At 45.5% G+C, this 23,302-nt stretch overlaps 1 protein-coding gene and 1 pseudogene across 1 annotated transcript; one reads left to right on the top strand and one right to left on the bottom strand.

Annotated features, from left to right (window-relative positions):
* The first annotated feature begins 342 nt into the window (after positions 1-342).
* Positions 343-1,651, top strand: LOC125547415 (uncharacterized; annotated as a pseudogene).
* A 10,452-nt stretch (positions 1,652-12,103) lies between these two features.
* LOC125546414 (BURP domain-containing protein 13) lies at positions 12,104-15,161 on the bottom strand. The gene is made up of 2 exons (XM_048710671.2): positions 14,945-15,161; positions 12,104-13,340 (listed from the first exon to the last, which is right to left on the bottom strand). Exons 1-2 carry the CDS (start codon positions 15,138-15,140, stop codon positions 12,547-12,549), a joined length of 990 nt encoding a protein of 329 aa, XP_048566628.2. The 5' UTR covers positions 15,141-15,161; the 3' UTR covers positions 12,104-12,546.
* Positions 15,162-23,302: the final 8,141 nt, after the last annotated feature.

The raw sequence follows: 23,302 nt of genomic DNA, 5'->3' as shown, positions 1-23,302 counted from the left end.
AAAAACAACAACAAAAAGAGTAAGAAATCACTATTTACCAAGGAAAAACATTTGAGTATTTTGCGTAATTTCTCAAAGCATTAATTAAATTCTATATTGATTTGCGGAAGGAAATCACGACTTCTGGAAACATTAATTAAATTATATATACAGCTACTACTGCAATTTCTGCATGCATGTTTCCGTGGCTCAGTCAGACGCTTTAAAAGATTTCCATCATAGGCCAGGACACTCAACTTCTATGTTTCTTTCTTTCTTTCTTTCTTCCTATCTTTATCTGATTGAAAGCCCCTCGTTTTTCATTAAGAAATTCCCCAACCTCGCCAAAATTCTTGCACCACCATGTTGTCATGCCGGGCCTGGGCACACCTGCCGCCGGAGCTTGTCTGCCGCATCGCCGACGGACTTGACGACCTCAAGTGCTATGCGGGTGCGCGGGGAACTTGCACGACATGGCGTTCCACGCTAACTCCGCTGTTGTCATCGCTGCTCGTGGACCACAGCGACGACCACGGCAAGCGCTGCATCACCACTGCAATAGAGCATCGTACCATTGTAGCCTCGATCCTCACGTGTCGCTCCTTCGGGCTCAAACCCATCTCTTCATGGCAATCTCTGCCCTGCTGCATGCCGCTCCTTCAAGCTCACCACAATCTCCTCGGTTAGGACCTATCTTGGCTGTTGCGGCGGATGGCTTGCCCTCTCTGTCTGCATCAACAACAGTCATAGTCTCCTCAACCTTGTCCACCCAGTCATGGCCGCCGAGATCCTCCTGCCCCCACTGATCTACGACAGCCGCTCGTCTCCAAGATGGTCTTTGTACCCAACCCCGCCACTAACGACTTCCTCGCCGCCATGATATGTGACATCAATAGGCTTGCCTACATTACTGCTGGGGCCAGGAGGTGGGCCGTCCTCGACCCCATCCGCCTCGCCGAGGAAGACCTGATCGCCAACCTGCTCTACCACAGATATGGTATGGTTTACTGCCTCACTCAGTTTGGAGATGTCCACGTGCTCCGCCTGCCTCATCACCGCCGCAGGGAACACTGTCATCCACGAGGGCCACACATTAGCACATCAGGTAGTGCATAACAAGCGGATCATCAAGATGCACAGGACATGAGCAGATCTAAACGCACCAGCCACTATTGAGACACTGTTGTCATATGTGGGAAGCAACCTACTGTCCGACGCCGCCACCAGATTCGCCCTGCCATATAATTCAATATCGACTTTCACTAGTGCTAATAACCTTGTGTTATGCGATGGTAGCATATACCAAATGTGGAGGAATGCAGCCTGCATGGTTAGTTTGCAGCTTCCAGGAGGGTGTCGTTGCCTTGTAGAACATGACAAAGTATTTGTTCTGAGGTATGACCCCCAGCGCCAACCATGTTGGGACGTTGTGGCCGACATAAGGGGACACTCAGTGTTTTTTGGGAGGAACAATGCAGTGTCGATATATGCGGAAGGTGTTCCGGGACTCAAGGGTGATTGTGTGTACTAGATAGGTGGGAGAGGTAGGGATTGGGGCATGGTGTATGACATGAAAACTTGCATGTCAACATCTTGCATTCCCCTCATGGATGGTGTCGTTCCGGGATGTCCACAAAGCACAATCTGCTGGTACTTTATAAGCAATGAATGAAAGAAGAGTTTACCAGATCCAAGCAAGGGCCCATGCTTAATCTGGAAAAAAAGTGATGTGTCACTTGGGTAGCTTGACGACATAGTGATAAGGACCACCAACCATATTGGTGGAAGTGATGTCGTACCGTCGTTAAAGGGTTTTGTTCGTGTTTTTTTATACTACATTCGAAGTTTATTAAATTTATGTGGAATCGTCGGCCTATCATTTGATAAACCGTTCCCTACATTTGAAGTAATCAAGCTAAATTTAACTTAACATTAAACAATTGGATCCAAAAAAGTCCCTCACCGAACAATTGTTAAACTGGGGTTTGGTTTACTATCACTCCAGCAACCCATCATCAACAAACTGATTCCACAATTCCTTCCCCTAGGCCCAAATATGGTGAAGTGTCATTTGATTGATGTTCTCATAACACCACTAGATGAAGAACAACACGACATATAATCAAAACATTGCATGGTAATCTACTTCACATGACAACTATCAATAAGACTTTTCGCATGTCCTCAAGAACTAATGGATCAACTCACAAGACATCATATGGATAACGATTAGTAGCTATGAATATATGAGGAACAATCTGAACATAACAATCTTTCACAAATAATTGTCCTATCCATCAACTACAAGCGTGTAATCAACACATAAAATAACCACATGTACCAATATGAACTTTGACACAAAGATTGAGCAAGAGGGACGATCTAGGGTTCGAAGATGAGATGGTGCTGATAAAGATGTTGATGGAGATGGTGATTCGGATGATGAATAGAGTGCTGGTGATCCCAATGATGAACATGAAAGTTTCTCTGGTAGAGTCGCTCCTCGATGCTCGTCATCGGCCTCCTTCTCCACCTTTCCCTTCATGGTTGACGGTGTCCTGGACTAGGGGGTACTCACCACGTCATCTCCCGGCCAGCTGGATCGGGCCGAGGACCGCCATGGCAATTCACTAATGGGCCACTTTAGGCAGCCCATGCCGCATACAAGGAAGACTTCACAAGACATGGCGCTAAAGCCAAGGACTCTCCTAAAAACCATAGTCCTCCAGTGTGTTATATAAACCGAGGCCAGGCTAGTCAATAGATCAACTTATATTCATTAGAACAATCTCGTGGTAGATACATGTACTCTGTACTATCCCCCCGTATGAATACAATCAAAAGCAGGATGTAGGGTATTATCTCTTTGAGAGAGCCCGAACCTGGGTAAAACCTTGTGTCCATGTTACCATCGCACTAAGATGCCTAGGTTAGGACCCCTACTACGAGATACGCTGGATATATAACCGACAATGGTTATGGCTTCAAAGCTGTGAACGGAAGCATGGGACACTGCCTCTGGCAATTGGACATAGCCACTATGTGAGGTAATGATTGATGTGTTGCTACAATATGATGTTGGCAGCCAGGCGACAAAATGGGAGGGGTGGGGTGGGATAATGCAACTATGGTTACCCCAAACAGGGAATGACACCTCAGCTTGCTAGTACTATGGTCAATGTGTTATAGGATAGGCACCTTGGTCACCCCGGGCTGGGACCAACGTTGCTATGAGTTGTGAGAGATAGAAGAGATGTTGGGACGCCACCCGTCGATGTTGTAGGTCGCAGATGGGATATAGGGGGCGGCTTGCAGGGATGCTACGACCACGACTGCCAAAGTAGCTGGTTGGAGAGTGTGCTGTTGGAGCTAGAGGCGATGGCGAGCTGCTGCTAGATGTCAGAGGTGTTGCTGTGGCGACAACCCGCGTTTTAAGAACGTTTTTTCTATCTTAGTTTTTCAGGGAACTACGAGAGATAGAGGAGGGGAGCTGGGACGAAGCGTTTGACTACTGAAATAGCCCACATGACTCAGAATGGACGTCTCTGCTACTTGTGAGCTGCGTTGGGATTTCCTCAAAGAGGAGAGAATGATGCAGTACAGTAGAGATAAGTATTTCCCTCGGTTATGAAACCAAGCTTATGAATCCAGTAGGAGAACCAAGCAACACTATGTAAACGGCACCCGCACACAAACAACAAATACTTGCAACCCAACACGTAGAGGGGTTGTCAATCCCACAACAGTTACGAGCAAGATAACTTGTACAGTTTTTGATAGATAGATTGAACAAAAATACAAAATAAAATACATAAAAAAATTGCTGCAAGGTATTTTAGGTTTTAATATATGATAAAAGATAGACCCGGGGGCCATAGTTTTCACTAGAGGCTTCTCTTGAGAAAAATAATATATGATTGGTAAACCAATTATTGTGGGGCAATCTATCTATTATATTACTAAAACAATAGAAAACGTAGGGTTGAAATGTAATAATAGGAAAATAGTAAAAAAGAACGGCTGTGATATGCATGAAAGAAGTACCTATATGCATGTCTTCTTATCGCACACGTTTTCAGCCTAAAAGGGATGAGTCGGAGTAAAGAAAAAAAAATTGCTATGCTCATGCGAGTGGCAAGCTGAAGTCCGGATCACTTACATATATGTATCTTTGCTCATCTCATTGTTAAGCGCTAATGAAAGGTATTGCCTCCAGCCTAATTTGATATTTGTGGGCCAAGTACAAGTTTTTTTGGCTGGGTGGGCCAAGTACAAGATGAAGCCCAGAAAAAAAATGTACTTTTTTCAGTCTCCACTACAATTCGTGCTAACCAATGGATGCCAGCAGTTCCTAATCTATTTGTCTAAAAAAAGCAGTTCCTAATCTGCATTAACGAGCTACACCAATTTTGGATTCTCAAAAAAAAGATACACCAATTTTGTACGCCAATTTCAGCAGGAAAGTAAAGGACCAACCTTAATTTGTGCACACGAGTGAAACAGATTCAACTTTTTGACATAAAAGATGGTAGCAAGCATAATGTTTTTTTCCACATTAGCCACGTGCATAGGGTCTAATTGTCAAGTAATTTAGTTATTAGGAGCATGTAGTGAATGGAGGGACAAGAAAAAATATGGCTGTGCAATTTTTGAAAATAATAGATGGAGATAATTTCCTTATGTGGATGAACCGGTGCTTACGTGATGTTCTTACTTAAACAGACCTCCTACTTATGATTAACCACCTCGCAAGCAACCGCAACTACGAGAAAAGTATTATTTGGATCCAAGTCAGTCCCTTACGAAGTAGCGCATAAACTAGGATTTAAGCTTCTGTCACTCTCGCAACCCATCATCTAATAACTGCTCCACAATGCATTCCCTTAGGCCCAAGTATAATGAAGTATCATGTAGTCGACGTTCACATGACACCACTAAGGGAATCACTACATACATACATACATACATACATATCAAGTTCACATGATGACTTGCAACAAGATTTCTCCCGTGACCTCAAGAACCAAAGTAACTACTCACAAATGACAATCAAGCTCATGATCAGAGAGATATTAAATAGCATAATGGATCTTAACATATAATCTTCCACCAACACTAGTAGATAAAGGGCCTTTAGTCCCGGTTCTGGAAGAACCGGACTAAAGGGTCATTACTAAAGCCTCCCCTTTAGTCCCGGTTCTTATATGAACCGGGACTAAAGACCCTCCACGTGGCCGCTACCTGGAGGTCCACCTTTAGTCCCGGTTGGTAACACCAACCCATACTAAAGGAAATTTTTTGATTTTTTTTTGAAATTTTTTTTTGAATTTTTTTATTTTCAAATTTCTAAAATATTTTAACCTCTAGTCTCTAATCACCCCTCATCACTTCTCAATTTAACTTTAACCTCTAATCTCTAATCACCCATCATCATTCCAAATCATCGAACTTCCCGGACGGTCACCCATCCTCTCACTACTCCAGCCTGAGCACGCTTAACTTCCGGGTTCTATTCTCCCTCGTTTCCAAGTCTGCACTTATTGTTTTTCAGACAATAGTAAGATGTCAATCCTATTAACCCTCAGGAATTTAGCTTGAGCATGAAGTCACACATTTCACTGTTTGAGTTTGAAACTATTGTTCTAAAAAACAATAATTATTTAGTAACACTAATATTTGTTGAATAAGTAGTTTGACCATAGTTTGACCACAGTTTGACCAATGTTTAACTAGATTTGACCAAAATTCAAAAAAACTGAAATAATTATTTAGTAACAGTAATATTTCTTGAATAAGTAGTTTGACCGTTGTTTGACCACAGTTTGACCAGATTTGACCAAAATTCAAAAAACTGAAATAATTATTTAGTAACACTAATATTCTTGAATAATTATTTAGTAACACTAATACTTCTTGAATAAGTAGTTTGACCATAGTTTGACCAGATTTAACGAAAATACAAAAAAACTGAAATTTGAGCATAACTTTTTTTCCTTTTAGAATTTGAGGATTCTAAAAATTTGCAAACCGGTCGTAGGCTGTCAAAATCGGATGCGGATTTTCGTGCTGGACATTTTGATATATTATACATTTTTTCCGACATCATATGCAATTACGTTTTCCCTGCACTTTTTGCAAAACATGTCCAAATTTAAGTTTTTAAATTTTCCTAACTAGTAGATGTAGTAATATAACTACCTCTTGAAGGATTTTATTTTTTGAAGTTTTTATCATTTTCTTTTGATTTTTTCAAAACAAAAAAGGCGATCCAAGGGGGGGGGGGTAGAGTTTGAAAATGGGACCTTTAGTCCCGGTTTGAGACACGAACCGGGACTAAAGGGTGCGATCACCCTTTAGTCCCGGTTCGTGTCTCAAACCGGGACTAAAGGTCTAATCTTTAGTCACAGTTTGAGACACAAACCGGGACTAAAGGGCATCGCACCCTTTAGTCTCGGTTCGTGTCTTAAACCGGGACTAAAGGGCTCAGGTGAACCGGGACTAATGCCTTAGCCGCACGAACCGGGACCAATGCTCACATTAGTCCCGGTTCATGACTGAACCGGGACTAATGTGAATACTGCCCTGTGACCAAAGCCCTGTTTTCTACTAGTGCAAATAACCCATATAGAAATCAACTACTACATGTAATCAACGCTACTGTTCACCCATAAGCACCAATCTAAGGTTCCGATACAAATTGAACACAAGATAGGAACTAGGGTTTGAGAGGAGATGGTGTTGTTGAAGATGTTGATGGAGATTGCCCTACCCAAAATTGGAGAGTTGTTGGTGACGATGATGATGATGATTTCACCCTCCGGGAGGGAAGTTCCCCCGGCGGAATCGCTCCGCCGGAGGGTAAAAGTGCTCATGCCCAAGTTTCGCCTCGAAATGGCGGCGCTTCATCCCTAAAGTCCTCTCCTGATATTTTTTTAGGTCAAAATGACTTATATACTAGAAGATGGGCACCGGAGGTGGGCCGAGGAGGGCACAACCCACCAGGGCGCGCCTAGGCTCCCTAGCGCACCCAGGTGGGTTGTGCCCACCTCGTGGCCCCTCTGGCAGTTATTTGCACTACAAAAAAAGACACATTCGTTACATTTTGTCATTCTTTCACTTTCTTCACCTCGGGGGTAACTGCTTCTTACCCCCGGTGTTCGGCTGACGGGGCTCGTCATCGTCTTCGCTTGGAGGCCCTTTTCCCTTGTGTTCGGTATTTAACTTACATGCCTGTTTGTAAACCCAATAGTTCCTATTGGTATGATTTGCGGGCTTATCGGGTGTGCCATGAATCTGACAGGGCCTCTCAAGGATTTTATCTAAGTTGGATGGCCCGTTTTGTTGCCTTTGAAAGGTTTCTTCCACTGACCGGACTTGGGACCTCTGAATCCGGCATTGACTGCCGTATCATCTGCGTCGTCGTCATTGTTGTTATTACGACGTTTGTTTTTATTGCGGCCAGGTTTACCGTTGCCGTCCCGCACCTTGGAGGTGTCAGGGTCACCTGAACTGTTGATTCTACGAGCCAACCAGCTGTCTTCGCTCGCACAGAAGCGGGTCATAAGTGCCGTTAAGGCTGCCATGGTCTTCGGCTTTTCCTGCCCAAGGTGCCGGGCGAGCCATTCGTCATGGACGCTGTGCTTAAAGGCCGCTAAGGCTTCGGCATCCGGACAGTCTTTTAGTTAAGAACCGATTCCAAAGCTTGTGAGCTGATTCGCCTGGCTGCTGAATTATGTGACTCAAGTCGTCAGCATTCGGTGGCCGGACATAAGTGCCCTGAAAGTTAGCCCTAAAAGCATCTTCCAAGTCTTCCCAGGTTCCAATGGAGTTTTCTGGGAGGCTATTTAGCCACTGTCGTGCTGGTCCTTTTAGCTTTAGAGGAAGATATTTAATGGTGTGGAGATCATCTACTTGAGCCATATGAATGTGGAGAAGGAAATCTTCAATCCATACGGCCGGATCCGTTGTTCCATCGTATGGTTCGATGTTTACGGGTTTAAACCCTTCCGAAAACTGATGTTCCATAACCTCATCAGCGAAGCACAGGGGGTGTTCGGGCCCCTCCGTATCTCGCAATGTCGTGGCGGAGATCGTCTGACATCTGAGTTCTGTACTGATCCTGAACATAGTAACAGCCGTCACGCCGGGCTTCATGGCCATTATGTCGCACTGGGCACGCACCCTTGATCCATGATAGATCTGGTCTGACCAGCTTTATGGCTAGGTCACGTTGCAAGTCGTATGTATATCCCGCAGCTGCAGTCTCCCTGCCTCTTCGGCAAGGGGGTGCGGTTTGGTGTTCGGCTTGATATGCTGCTTTATCCCGTCCATGTGGTGGTTGGTCTGGTTGATGTACCTGATTGTATTTCGACGGTATTGGTTCAAGGACTTCGTCATCGAATTGAGGCAGCAGCTTGCGCCTAGGGTAACTTTTCACAGGTCGCTCCTGGTCGTATTCCTCAATAACCAGGACCTTAGTCCACCTCTCATTCAGCGTGTCTTGCTCTTCTTTGGGCTGCTGCTTCTTCTTCTTCAGGCTCCGGGCTGTAGCAATGAGTCGTCACTTAAAGCGTTCTTGGTCGAGGGGTTCTTCTAGGACAATGAAGTCTTCGTCACCAAGGCTAACCTCCTCTTCGGATTCCGGCATGTAGTTGCTGTCCTCCCCATCTTCGTTATCAGTGTGTCTGGAGCTGTATTCACCCTCTTCCCTTTCATCCTTTTCGGACATGGGCTCGACGGGGTATTCAGGATCTTCGGCATCGCTCGGAGTCTCATTATCTCCGGTGCCGGTATTGCTATCCTTTCGCCGGCGTGATCTTGAGAGGCGCCGCTGACGTCGGCGCTTTGGTGGTTTATCGACGGGTTTGTCCTCATCCGGGCTCGGGTTATCCTCGTCGTTCTTCGGCATGTCCACCATGTACACGTCATAGGTTGAGGTGGCCGTCCAACACCCTGTGAAGGGTGGGACTTGGCTTGGTTCAGCGTCGACATCATCGTCCATGCCGTCGATGTCTTCGGACACATAATCTAGCATGGCGGTTAAGTCGTCGGCAGTGGTTATCAAGTGGGTAGTGGGCGGGGTGTAAAATTCCCCTCTCTCAGCCCCTAGTCCGAGTTGGGTGCAGTTCGGAGGTAAAGCCTCCGTGATGGCAATAGACTGCATCAAACCCAACACTTCATCTAAGAGTGGGAGTGGGACCGGAAATCGTGGGTCTGCCATGCTGTGTTCGGCATGGAGCGCCTGATCGAACACGCTAAGTGCAGACCTCGGCAGTTCAGAACGGTTTCCCAGAGCCAGGTCTAAGCCTGCTTCTGGGTCTTTGGTAAGGGGAAGAAGTCCGGCGGGGCTTATGCTCCCATCTTTGGACAATGAGACATGCGCCGGATCTAAGACTGAGGTGGGTGTTGACCCCTGGATGGGATCTGACAGGGGATCCGAAGAGCCATCTTGGAGGGGACACAGGGTGGCGGCCGAGGCCGTGAACCCGTCGAATAATAGGTCTGCTCGGATGTCAGCAAAATAATTCAGGTTTCCAAACATGATCTGGTGTCCGGGGGCATAAGTGTCGACTTGCTCAAGGCGGCCGATCGAGTTGGCTCGAAGCACAAAGCCACCGAACATGAAAACCTATCCAGGAAGAAAGGTCTCCCTGGACACAACGTCATCGTTGGTGAAAAGGTGAGCCATCGATCCTGCTGTCGACGATACATCGGAGCTCTCAATGAAAGCACCAATGTCGGTGTCAAAACCGGTAGATCTCAGGTAGGGGGCCCAAGTTGTGCATCTAAAGATCAATGGTAACAATGGATAGGGGACACAGTATTTACCCAGGTTCGGGCCCTCTTAATGGAGTTAAAACCCTACTCCTGCTTGATTATATTTGAGGGTATAGGGGTTACAAGAATTGATTTACCTCGAGATCGATTCGGCTAACCCTACATAGCTAGCCTAGCAATGTTGTTGTGATCCTGCCTCCGATCTAACTCTCCGGTTTATATAGACACCGGAGGGGCTTAGGGTTGTACAAAGTCGGTTTTACATAAAGGAGTAAAATATCCGGACACCTATACTTGCCATCCACGCATGTGAGAGTCCCCACCGGACATGAGAGATAATCTTCTGTCTTGTATGTTGACGACCCATCAGTCCGGCCCACATCAATAGACCATACGCCCGAGGACACCCTAGTCCCGGACTCCCACAGTCAACGCGGTCAAGTGAGACACTGAGCCCACTGGCAGCCTCACATGGATGGGCCCCACCGCCAGCCAGGTCGGCGCGGCCGCCGAAATCGCTCTGGCGAGCTAACCGCGGTGTCGTTCTCGCCGGAGACGGTCAGGAAGCGCGTAGTTGGCTCCATTCGCATCGCGCTTGGGCGCGTTCGGGAGCAGAGGTTGAGCCGCATCCAACCACGGCAACCTCGCGGGCTGAGGTGGTCGGAAACGTCACCGACGACGTGAACGACGGAGGCCCGAAGCACGGCAAGTTCACAAATGGCGCCACAACGAGCAAGACGAGCAGTGCTGTGCTTCTATGGCGTCTACCCGCGCGGGCGAACACGATGGACACATTGGCACATATGTAAGGACATCGGGACGTGGCCGGCCATGAGCTCGTGCAGCGGCGAGCTCGGGCGCGAAGGGAACGACGCCTACAGGCAACTAGCGGTGACAGAAGAGAGGAGGGAGGAGGAAGGGGCTCACGTTGAGGTGCACAGTTGCCGTCAATAGTTTAGTAGCTGCAGACGGGCTCGAGTTCGTCGGGGTTGTGCCGGAGATGCAAAAGAAGGGGGAAGCTCGTCGGGGTCGGAGTAGTGCTCCCCGACCTCGGTTAGTAGACGTAGGCGACGTGGTCGGGCACGGCACGCCTCACAGACATGGTGGTGGGTCACGGGAACGCCGGAGAGCGCGGGGTCGACGGAGCAGAGGCGGCGGTGGCGCTCGGTTGCGGTGGCAGAGAGGAAAGGAGAGGCGAACGAGCTAGGGACAGAGGGGGAAATGGAGGAGGGCAGCCAGGAGAGACGGATAGAGGCGAGGCTTATCACCTCGCCCACCTGCTCCCGTTGGCGTGGCGAGCGGTGGCCGGCGCGGCCGCACTCAGCCGCGGGCGAGGCGACACGGGGGAGAATAAGGACGAGGAGCAGGTGAGCGTGGGCTGGGCCAGTGCGGCCAAGTAGCCAGGTAAGGCCTCTGGCCTCTTTTCTATTTACTGATTTCTGTTTTATTTTAATCCACTGAAGACAAAATGGGTTATGAAAAAATACCAAAGGGCTTAGGAAAAATGTGGAGCCTATCCCATCAAATGCTTTGCATTTTTAGGCACTCCCACATAAAACTTGAGGGTTATTTGAGTCTTCGGTCAGGGAGGAGGCCATGGAGGGGGGCGTCGCGGGGACGAGAGGCCGTGGCGGCCGGCCGCTGACCCGGGGAGGAGGTCGGCGAGGAGTCCATCGAGGAGGGGGCGGCGCGGGGAGTACTCCATGGCAGCCGGCAACTAGCGTGGGAAGGAGGCTGTGGAGAGGGCCGACGCGGGGAGGAGGAGGCCGTGGCGGCGGGCCGCTGGCCCGGGGAGGATTCCGGCGAGGAGGCCATGGATGGGGCGCGCGGGGAGGAGGCCGTGGCGGCCGGCAACTGGCGCGGGGAGGAGGCCGTGGAGGGGAACGGCGCGGGGAGCAGGAGGCCGTGGCGGCCGGCCGTTGACCCGGGGAGGAGGCCGTCGAGGAGGCCATGGAGGGGGCGGCGTGGGGAGGAGAGGCCGTGGCGGCCAGCAACTGGCGCGGGGAGGAGGTCGTGGAGGGGCCGTTGAGGGGGGCGACGCGGGGAGGACGAGGCCGGCCGCTAGCGCGGGAGGAGGCTTGTGGAGGGGGGCGGCGCTGGGATGAGGAGGAGGCCATGACGGTCGGTTGTGGTGACGTATGGGATCGGGAAGGGGAGAGAGAGCTAGGATGGGAGTGCGACATGGGGTGGGTAATTTTTTCATGTTCAGTTTTTTTTCCATGGAAGTTGCCTTATAGGAGTGAATCTATTGTAGAATATTTTACAAATCGATTTTAGAATAAATTATATATAATTTTATATATGTGTGTGTGTGTGTGTGTGTGTGTGTGTGTGTGTGTACTATACATACTTAAACATATTTATTCATACACATAACACGATAATACAGTATGTCCGACGCTAGCTAGGCCACACAGGACCAACCACACAAGTTTCATACAGTAGTAACAATGACATGTACCAGCACTAGCTAGCAATATGTAGGATCGGAGCCCCCACTCACCAACACTAGCGACATGTACTTACATATAACATCCATCCAAACAAACCTGGACACACACCGTACCATTGCTACACCCTTATATTTTCTTCTGATGCCAAAGCTAGAACTATATATGGCGCCATTCTTATTCTTGCTCTATATATAGAAGACGCCGTCGGAGCTACTAGAACGGATGCATATGCCCACGTTTACACATTTACGGTGCATATATGAAAAAAGAGCGCCACGTTGATATCCAGAGCACGACACTGGCATATGTAGCGCGCAACGAAGGATGCAGTGGCAAGCTAGGCTGTGCGTGCCTTCTTGACGAACGCGAGATTGCCATACGACATGAAGTGGCACACCGACGTACTGGCACCAGGGTGGGTCTTCAGTATCTGGAACGCCGGGTGTGGCGGATTCCAGCGGGAGGTGTCGAAATGGCAGAACGCCAGCAAGGAAACCACCGGGCCATCGTCGTCGCCGCGGCCGTGGAGGGTGACCTTGTAACCTATATACCCCGTATGCGCGATGTGACAATGGAAGACGGCGTATGGGAACGGCACCTTGTGGCAGGCCACGTAGCCAGTGCCCTCTAGCTTGGTGACCTCCTCGACAATGTACTCCCGGCGTGGTAACAGGCCACCGCGGGGGAGCGTCGACGTGGCCGCCCACACATCACCACCACCACCACCTTGCTGGATGGTGGTGCCGAGCATCTCCATGGCGGCCTTTACAGTGCTCTCTAGCGATATGGTGCAGGCTTTCATCTCACCGGCAATTGGCGGCTGCTGGCACTTGCGCAGGGTGTCCTCCACTTGCGCCGCCTCAGCGGAGCCTGGTGAGATGTGGAACGTGGAGAGGACGTCGCTTAGGTTCTCGAAGGGGACCTTGCCGGCGACGTCGTGCGGGAGGATGGCTGTCTCCGCCTCCGCTGGGAAAGACAGGGTCATGGTGCTGCCCGGATGTAGCTCGGCCTCGTGGAAGAAGATGCCGGTCTCCGCCACTGTCCGCGCGTCGCAGATAGTGTTGAAAAGTGTGCACATGCCGATACTGGGCTGTGCAGAGTAGTGCTCCACAAGCGGTGACAGATCGATTCCTGCACCAAAACACAAAAGTCAATGTTTATATCCATGCATACTCAATATATACATACATAATATTAAAGCAAAAAAACTAACCTCTCCGTGCAACCATGCAAACTTCTAATCTGGGCCATAGGATGTTGATCCAAGGGGGCGTGGGGATTACGTAATTTTACACTTAACCGCCGGCCCCTAATCACGCTTTTGCGAATCCCCCTTCCATTCCCCCTTGGATCAACATCCTGTAGCTCCGATTAGAAGTTTGCACGGTTGCACGGAGAGGTTGGTTTGCACCAGATACGTTCCCTAATATTAAAAGGCGAAAATTTATTCCTCTGAATTTTGGTCCATATTAGACTCTCTTCCGATGTGTCCCATCACTCTCCATAGTATAGAAGTTCTAGCCGATTTTACTAAGAGTACTAGTACATGATGAATTGAATTTTACAGTTCTAATTTGTTTATAAAGTATAAGAGTTCTAGTCAGTTTACTAAGAGTAGTAATTGTAAGTCATTCCAAGAATCTAGAAGAGTCAAAGCTTCTCAAGTTTGACCAAATTTATATGACAAGATAATAACATTCATGATGTCAACTAAGTATTATTAGATTCTTCATTAATTATATTTTCATAATATACCTATTTGATGTCACAAATATTTGTAGATTTCTTTATAATTTTTGTCAAACTTAAAATTCTTTGAATCTCTAAGATTCTTGCTTACAGTTTGGAATAGAGGAAGAAGTACAAGATAAATTAGAGATTACAGTTCTAACTTATTTATTGTCCCGTTACTCACGATCGATGCTCACACGAGTTAGATCATTTCCAACCGAACTTGAAAAATGAGTGCTAGAAAACTGCTTCTGAAGCTTGCCAAAAAATAAATAAAAAAATTGGGAGCATGCAGAACACCACCCATCCTCCAATATTTCCAAGATTAGTTGTATGAAAACCTAAATTTGCACCACGAGCTTTAAAAAATTAAGAGCGGCAGCTTTGCAGCAAGGAGCCAGTCATATTGTAACTCTGATGATGTCTGAAGTAGCCCACGGACAGCACAGCCTCTTCTACCAGTCACGCTGCTAGATCGAGCGCGCAGCAGGAAGTCATGCACGGTGCTCTGTCGTCCATGGCGGATAAAGAGGTACCTGAACCTCTATCCCCGCACCGCTGCAAGCGACCCATGGATGAACGAGGAGTGCAAAAGCGCAGAAATATAAGGAGGAAGTTTGTTGATCGGACCTATTGGGTTTTTTCAGCTTGTGCAAAAACTGAATTTTTGGAGTGTTTTTACGAAAAAAAATTAGATGGTTATATGCTCAATCACAGTACGAAATCTCATCTCAGAACATCATGGCTTGCTCGATCGCTTGGACTGAATAGGCTTATTGGGCTGTGGCTTATTGAACTGAATGTGTACTGTCGCTGCTGCTACCTGGTTACTGCAGCTGCAGATAAGTTAAGCCAGCACAGCCGAGCAGCCTAATATTAGAACAGACGTCCCAGGGTGTAAATTCTGTCACAACATACGTGTATTTTTTCTAGTAATTATATATAAGGAAAACCTTTTAGGTATTTATATACCAAACATATAATTAAACATGTAAGAAGATTACCTTTCTGAACAAAATCAGCTAAAACCTCCGGCATAGGCGTGCCAGAGAGGGCCTGCTCCCAGAACCGTGCCGCCGGAGTGCTAGCGGCAGGGTGGCCGTGCACCATGGCCGTGGTGCTAACTGCCACCACGATCAGAAGGAAAGCGGATTTTGAATGCATGACTGATTTGAATGAGAAAAAGAGGAGATGATCCATGGCTGTTATGGCTCCCGACGGTCTGGGGTATATATAGCCCTTGATGTACCTCTGAGCAAGTGGCCCCACGCAAAGCCAAGGTATGCACCGGTACTTTTTCTGCCAACTTTAGTTGCAAATGGTTCTTTTTCTTTATTCGTATAAGGTTTCAAGAAAAGATGTTCCTTTCAATATATCACAGTACTCGGTGTACGAACTTTTTCAGTAGTGATTTGGGGGAAAATTTGTTAGCAAAGAAATTCATCACAATTAATTCAACATCCTACAAGCAAATTAACTCACGCGATCAAATTTTGCTAGTGGATTGAAAGATGTGGGTGCTTCCAATCAAATGGCCATGGACTAGTCTGATAGATAAATAAAATCATTAAACTGAGGTAGAGTGACCAAACAGGACAGATCAAAGGGTGAAATCATTGTGGGGCCGGGCACTCTTGCATCATATAAAGGAGAAATTCACCAAACACCATGTCACACCCCATGTTACCATGTTTACAGCACAGTTTTTCGATCAATAATTGTTGGCACAAGAAAAGAAGCAACTAACATGCACAAAGCGATCTCGAGGTCAACTAGTGTCTAGCACATGATATACATTATCCACATGGGTCTGCCAAGAGCCGGCTAATGAGGCCTAGGGACTTGCATACAATATGTCATCCGTGTCAGAAAACTTGCGCCATGTGGATGGATGGATGTGGGGGGAGAGATAGATGTGGATGGATGGATCTGCGCCATGTCATCGATCCAAGGCACAAATTTTCCACCGATGAGAAGGCTATCAATTGTGTGCTTCTTTGGGCACTTTAAAAATAAACAAAGAAAATGAAAAAAAATAAAAAATCAAATCCTTTTACACAGAGGCATTATATGTATAATAGTTGTCACAAAAATTGTAAACTTGAAATATCATAATTTTCTTAATGCATTCCAATTTTTTGAAATGAAAAAAAATTAACACTTAGACAAAGGAAACAGATTTTTTTGTACAGAATTTTTGCAAATGTGTACATATATTGCAGTGGCCAAAAAGTTTTCCAAAGGAATTTTTCATTTTTCTTCCACAAAAAAATCATCTTTTATTTTTCGAGTGCCTTAAGTAGGGCTATTTTGTGAAGGACCTATCAAAAATTTGATATGAATTTGAACCATACCATTTTTAAAAATTACTAGATCATGTTTTATGAACAATTGACCAAATGTTTGCATGTCAAATGATTTTTATTTAGCTCACCTCAAAAAGAGAAATTCCCAACGAGTTAGTAGGAGCGGGGTCAAATTTGAACTACATATGCTTGATATTTATTTTTTATTTTTTCTAAAAATCATTTATAGGTACACAAGTAGTCATTTCATCATAGATCTACCAAGTGTTTTGCAGGATTCCACCCCTAGCTATCACCAACCATGCCCCCCATTTTGATTGCATTTTGTATCGATATAAATAATTCAAAAAATAATCAAAAATGTAAAACCTTCGCGTTGATCATCATTTATGTCCTAGTAACCATATAAAATAACAAACTTTGAATAAGGAAAATATCTTTAAAATGTCTTCACAAAACGAGCAATCGAGTATGAAGATTCATGGCTTTCAAGCCAAATGACTGATGTTATTGCTAGTTTCAAAGGATAGTTTTCCCAAAAGATCTCATATTTTGCAAAAGTGTGCATATTGGAATAGACAACAAATTTGCCGAAAAAAGTTTTCATTTCTGTTGCATGAAAAATCCATTTTTCCTTTTCCAAGTGTCGAATGTAGGGGTTTTTTTGCAAAGTACCTATCAAAAAATTGAAATGAATTTGAAACATACCATTTTTCAAAATTAATAGGTGATATTTTATGAACAATTGACCAAATGTTTGCATGTCAAATGATTTTTATACACCTCTCCTCAAAAAGAGAAATTTCCACTGATTTAGTAGGAACGGGCTCAAATTAGAACTACATGTGCTTGGTAGTTTTCTTTTTATTTTTTCTACAAATCATTTCAAGGTACAAAAGTAGTCATTTCATCATAGATCCACCAAGAGTTTTACAGGATTCCACCTCTAGCTATCACCAACAATGCCCCCCGTTTTGACCGCATTTTGAAATTGATATAAACAATTCAAAAAATGTAAAACATCCGCGTTGCATAATCATTTATGTCCTAGTAAACATATAAAATAACAAACTTGGAATAAGACAAATATCTTTAAAAAAGTCTTCTCAAAATGAGCTATCGAGTATGAAGATTCGTGGCTTTCAAGCCAAATGACCGATGTTATTGCTAGTTTCAAAGAATAGTTTTCCCAATTGATCTCATAGTTTGCAAAAGTGTGCATATTGGAATGGCTAACAAGTTTGCCGAAGAAAGTTTTCATTTCCATTGCACGAAAAATCTGTTTTTCTGTTTCCAAGTGTCGAAAGTAGGGGTTTGTTGTGAAGAAGCTACCAACTATTTTGTGTAAATTTGAACCACTCCACTTTTGTAAAATACTAGACCATATTTTATTAACAATTGACTAAACATTTACATGTCCAATAATTTTTATACACCAGTCCTCAAAAAGCCAAATTTCCATCGATTTAGTTGGATCGGGGTCAAATTTGAATTGCATGTGCTTGATAGTTTGCTCTTTATGTTTTCTAAAAATCATTTCTAGGTACAAAAGTAGTTATTTCATCATAGATCCAACAAGAGTTTTGCAAGATTCCAACATGGGCTATCACCGGTCATGCCCCCCGTTTCGACCGCATTTTGAAATCAGCATAAACAATTCAAAAAATCAAAAAATGTAATACCTCCATGTTAAATCATAATTTATGTCCTAGTAACCATATAAAATAACAAACTTGGAATAAGGAAAATATCTTTAAAAAGTCTTTTCAAAATTAGCTATCGAGTATGAAGATTCATGGCTTTCAAACCAAATGACCGATGTTATTGCTAGTATCAAAGGATTGTTGCCCCAAATGATCTCATATTTTACAAAAGTGTGCATATTGGAATGGCCAAGAAGTTTGCGGAAGAAAGTTTTCATTTCCGTTGCACGTAAAATCCATTTTTCAGTTTATGAGTGTCGAAAGTAGGGGTTTTTAGTGAATAAGCTACCAACTATTTGGTCTAAATTTGAATCACTCCATTTTTGTAAAATACTAGACCATACTTTATTAACAATTGACTTACTGTTTATATGTCCAATCATTTTTATACACCTCTCCTAAAAAAGACAAATTTTCATCGATTCAATTGGAACGGGGATAATTTGAACTAGATGTGCTAGATAGTTTGCTATTTATTTTTTTCTAAAAATCATTTCTAGGAACACAAGTAGTTATTTCATCATAAATCCAACAAGACTTTTGCAAGATTCCATCCTGGGCTATCATCGGTCATGTCAAAGATTGCCTCCCGGTATGCTCATTTCGGTGTAAACACAAACCGTTTGGTCTAGTATTTTAGTCAATTTATTTTAGTAAATTTAAATTTGAAAAATTATTATTTCAACAGAATCATTGCTAGATTCTGATCCAAAAACATATAAAATTTGTCAAAATCCATGCAAGTATGAATTACTTTTGATTTTAACAAACTATAAGGACTTATTTACAAAAGTACATTATGTCGCATCTTTATGGTATTAAAAAATTGAAACAAAGTGGATATTCATAATATATGGAAAATTCTACCCCAAATTGATATTAATATTTATATATTTAAATTTACATAACTCAAATTGGAAATCTTAAAAAATGAAATCAAAATAATAATAAAATAATATTGCCGACGGTAGGGCCGTCGGCATAGCTCTATGGTGTTAGCCGACCGATAGTCCAGGGGCCACGTGGCACTGTATGTCGACGGCTAAAGCTATGTCCACGGCCAGGGAGCCAATTGCCGACGACCAAAGCTATGTCGTCGGCCACCGTCGGCATAGATTGAGGTAAGTTGGTGGCTTTTATTTGCCGACGGCTTACCTCCATCAATGCTGAGGGTGGCTGTCGGCAACTAGCGATTTTCTAGTAGTGTTGTCCTGTCTGGAGGCAAGGCTTCATGGGATCTCCATTGACAATGTCCTAGCAGTTTTTGAAGAAATCAACATTGAATCCGTGGGGACCGGGGCGTTGCCTCCTGGCAGGTTAGAAATAGCAACTTTCAGCTCATCCTCGGTGAATGGCATGTCCAGGCCAGAGAGATCAGAACTTGAGATACCCATAGATGACCAATCAAAGGAGCAAGTGGCCGGTTTGTGCGAGCCAAAGCGTTCCGGAAGTGCTCAAGGAGGATTTCTTGCTTGTCAGCCTGGAAATGAAAGACCCTGCGGGGTGGTCAGAGCCGGGATGAAAACTTGCATTGTCAGCCGGCGTGGTCTGATAGATAGATAAAATCAGTAAACTAAAGTATAGTGACCAAACAGGACAAGATCAGACGGTGAAATCATTGTGAGGCCAGGCCCTCTTGTATCTGTTAAAGGAGAAATGCACCAAACCCTAGTTTTTTAGACCAATTATTGTTGGCACAAGCAAAGAAGCAACTAACGTGCGTTCTGCACTAAGCGATCTCAAGGTCAACTAGTGTCGATCATATGATATATACCATTCTCCATATGAGTCTGCCAAGGGCCGGCTGTTGAGGCCTAGAGACTCGCATAAAATATGTCATCTGTGTTAGAAAACTTGGTAAATAAGATTCCTCCTTGATTGATGCATTAAGGCGCTAACCTCTGCTTGTCCTGTCTGGAGGCAGCTCCAACTTGATTGAGATTGGGACACACAAATAGTGGAAACTAGATGATACTCCGCGTGTTGCTACGTGAATGGTTAACAAATAATTTAATGTTTTGAAATATAACAAAATTTATGCGACATAATATAATCACAAAAGAGTAGTCTGAACCCCAAACACTGTCTAAAAAAGTTGAATTCAGCAAGTGATCTTCAGATGCAGTGCACTGCGTACTTGTGCCGAAACTTGTAAAATTGGTTTAGATTTCCATTTACAAGCAGAATAGCTAAAGAAGGATACTTGTCCCTCGAAAATATTCAGATATCTACAAGTAAATTTTTGATGAAAAGGAAGAAAATCAGAGAGTCTACAAGTAAATTCAAATAAGTGGTGCATATCAACCGAGTTGGAATCTTGATTGCTCTGTGCCAGCAAACATTATGAGCCATTTGTGTTGGGCCAGCAGCACATGGAGTGGCCACCATGGATAGGCAGGCTTGTCCTGTTAGCCATTTGTGTTTCAGAAACCTGAACTTACAGGGGAAGTAAACAGTTGTAAACAGAGCAAGTGAATTAAGAATCTGAACTTGCTTATATGCAAAATCTGTACTTTCTTACTGTTAAAAATTCTGGATGCTGGTCAGCACCTTGTAAACATAAATGCTTGATGGCTATAGATGGAGAACAGGGCTGTAATCTGTAAACAGGGCTGCATATGAATATTTGTGCCCTGTTCTCCAGTGTAAATTTCAGAAAATGCACAGATTGGGGAGACTAGCAAGGACATAAACCCTACTGCTAACCAAATTGTGTTTACCTTACTTGTAAATTCAGAGACAATGTTAAATCCAGGTTTTCAGAAACTGTTAACTGTAGCTATGTTTGAAGCCCTGTATTTTATTTATTTATCTGAAATCAAAGTATACTCATGTAAATTCATCTTTTGATATTGATTGCAGATAACTCAAGATGGATTTGAATTTCATGCCTCAAGATGGAGGAGATATAGATTTGAATTTCATGCCTCAAGATGGAGGAGCTATAGATTTGAATTTCATGCCTCGAGATGGACAAGGTCAGGAAGACGACGCAATGGATTTGAATTTCATGCCTCAATCATGTTTACACTAGCTCATTCATGGAGATTAGCAATTTCTAGCACACAAAGTAAAAATCCAGGGAACTTTTGAGTTGGCAATCTATAGCCACCAATTTCCTTATTTAGACTAAAGAAACAGAGCATGGAGTGATGCTAACCTGCGTGAAGAAACATACAAAGTGGAAAGCCACCAACCTTCTACTGCTAACCTGTGCTAATCACCACAATACACCAAATGCTAACCTGTGCAAACATAGACACCAAAACTGATTCAGTCAGAAAATTTGCACTCAGAACAAAAATTCTGTAAAATAAATCTTACTCCCAAACTGATGGCTGTTTTGCAACTGTTGGGAGTACAATTTGTGACCACTGACTAGACCAACAAATTAACAGAAACAAACAGGTTGTGTACTTTGTCTTGTAGAAACAAACAGTATTTTAGTGCTAAATTAACAGAAAAGATCAAGATTACAAATAGCATGCAGGTTGTGTAGTCTGTCTGTTCTGCTCCCACCAGAAACAAGTTATGTTATTGCTTAGACTGAAACTGAATTTTTTTGGATAAAGGACTGAAACTGAATAGGAGACATAAAACTAAAACCTGAAAACGAAATTCTTGTGTGCGGCCACAGCTGATCAGGAGGCATCGACTAAACACAAAAGAATGAACAAATCGCCAAAACATAGTCTTTTACTGTATCTCATTCTCTAAACGAGGCGTACCTCCCCAACCCTCGTCTCGTGGGCGGCGGCGGGGGAACCCTAGCCCCCACCTCGCGCCCGTCTCCTACACCACCCCCTCCCCTCCGCCGCCAGAAGGCGCCGCCAGGCGAAGCCCGGTGCGCGTAGGCAGCGGCGGGGCCCTTCTTCTCCTCCCGGCGTGCGGCTGTAGCACCAGATGCGGCGGCGCGGCGGAGTCTTTCCTGAGGCGGCGAGGGCGCGTCGTGCGGCGCGGCGTCCAGACGGCGGCGCGAGCAGGTGGCCAGGCAGTGGCGGCTGCACGAGGGGTTGACTTCGGGGCGGCGGCGCGGTCACGGATCCATCGTGGATCTGGTCCTTCGGGCGCGGTCTCGGCCTCCCCTGCTCGACCGGCGGGTCTCGGTGGGGGGACTTCTCCTTGCTGAGATCTGGCAGCTGCGGCCTGGATCATCCAGATCCCGGAAAGGATGGCGGCGGCCCTTGCACGAGAGATGGAGGTCTTCGATCAGATTTGGGTGCAAACCCGCTATTGGCTATTGCCAAGGCCGGCGATGGCGACGCTATCCGCGTCGTTCCCTTCCTGAAGGCATCGCCGAGGAGAAGTTCAAGGCCACTCTCTACTATCTCCGGGGGAAACACTAGATCAGTAGATCGGATGACGGCGGCTCTCTGGTGTCGTTTCCCCCATGGGGGCGTCATTTTTGGAGGTGCACACGGGCTCGAGGGACCAGAGGACGGTGTCTTTGGTAGAGCGGTGCTTCATCTTACACATCGATGGTGGCGGATCTCGGCGGCGTGGCACTGTGGAGATTCGGCGTCTGATGCGCGGAGATGGACTCGCACAGGAGGAGGAAGCTGTCTGGCGTCATGGTGGCGTTGATGACAGAGAGGCCTGGCACGGTCGGTGCTTCAGTTCTGCTCTGAGGAAGGACCGAGAGGGATGACGGAGGTGACGGCCCTTGCAGCATGCGGTGCTCACAGGGAGTGTGCCAGATCGGTGTGGGACCCAATCCAGGTAGTGGCTTGGATGGGACACCCGGCTTTAGATGTTAGGCTTTGGTGTGATGTCTGTTTGGTATTAGACCCGGACATTCGGCACGCCTTCATCAAGGGGATAGGAGTAGCAACGGTGTTGCCAACATGGTGGCTTCAGGCTTATTGATGTATCACCTTATATGGTCTTTGTGAATAATTAATAATATGGCTGCATGCATCGTCCAGATGCAGAGGCCGGGTACATCCTCCTTTTCTAAAAAAAAATCTCATTCTGTAAACTGAACAAACAACCCAAGATGAAGTTGCGGAAGCTCCTCCGGGAGGAGGAATTGAGCGGATGGAGCACGGGCGGACCCGACTGCCTCAGCTACCCTGCATCAGGTAGAGAGCCAGATTGAGATGAAGCGCAGCCCCTTCCCGTCCATCACATCTACGCGCTGCCGCCAGCCATGGAAGCAAGCTAAATTTTTTTCTGCCTCTTGCTCTCCCCTGTAAGCGGATTGTGGTGGGGGGCTGCGAATTGATGGGTGAATCGATGGAGGGGAAGTAGGGGTGCCTGTAATGGCCTGCAAGAATTTCTTTGTAAGCACAATGTAATAAGGAACTGAGGTCAGCATCAATATTGACTTGAGGAAGATTATGTCAGGCTCCCG

Source organism: Triticum urartu, chromosome 3A, assembly GCF_056163025.1.
Source record: "Triticum urartu cultivar PI428250 chromosome 3A, HENAU_Tu73, whole genome shotgun sequence".
Classification (NCBI taxonomy): Eukaryota; Viridiplantae; Streptophyta; class Magnoliopsida; order Poales; family Poaceae; genus Triticum; species Triticum urartu.
Note: the sequence above shows the minus strand (reverse complement) of the source record. Positions and strands in the feature narration are given on the sequence as shown.

Coding starts and splice junctions, on each gene's coding strand:
- LOC125546414 (XM_048710671.2), bottom strand. CDS start 15,140: ATGGATCATCTCCTCTTTTTCTCATTCAAATCAGTCATGCATTCAAAA. Junction 13,341..14,944: donor AGCTGATTTTGTTCAGAAAG/GTAATCTTCTTA, acceptor GTTTTGGTGCAG/GAATCGATCTGTCACCGCTT.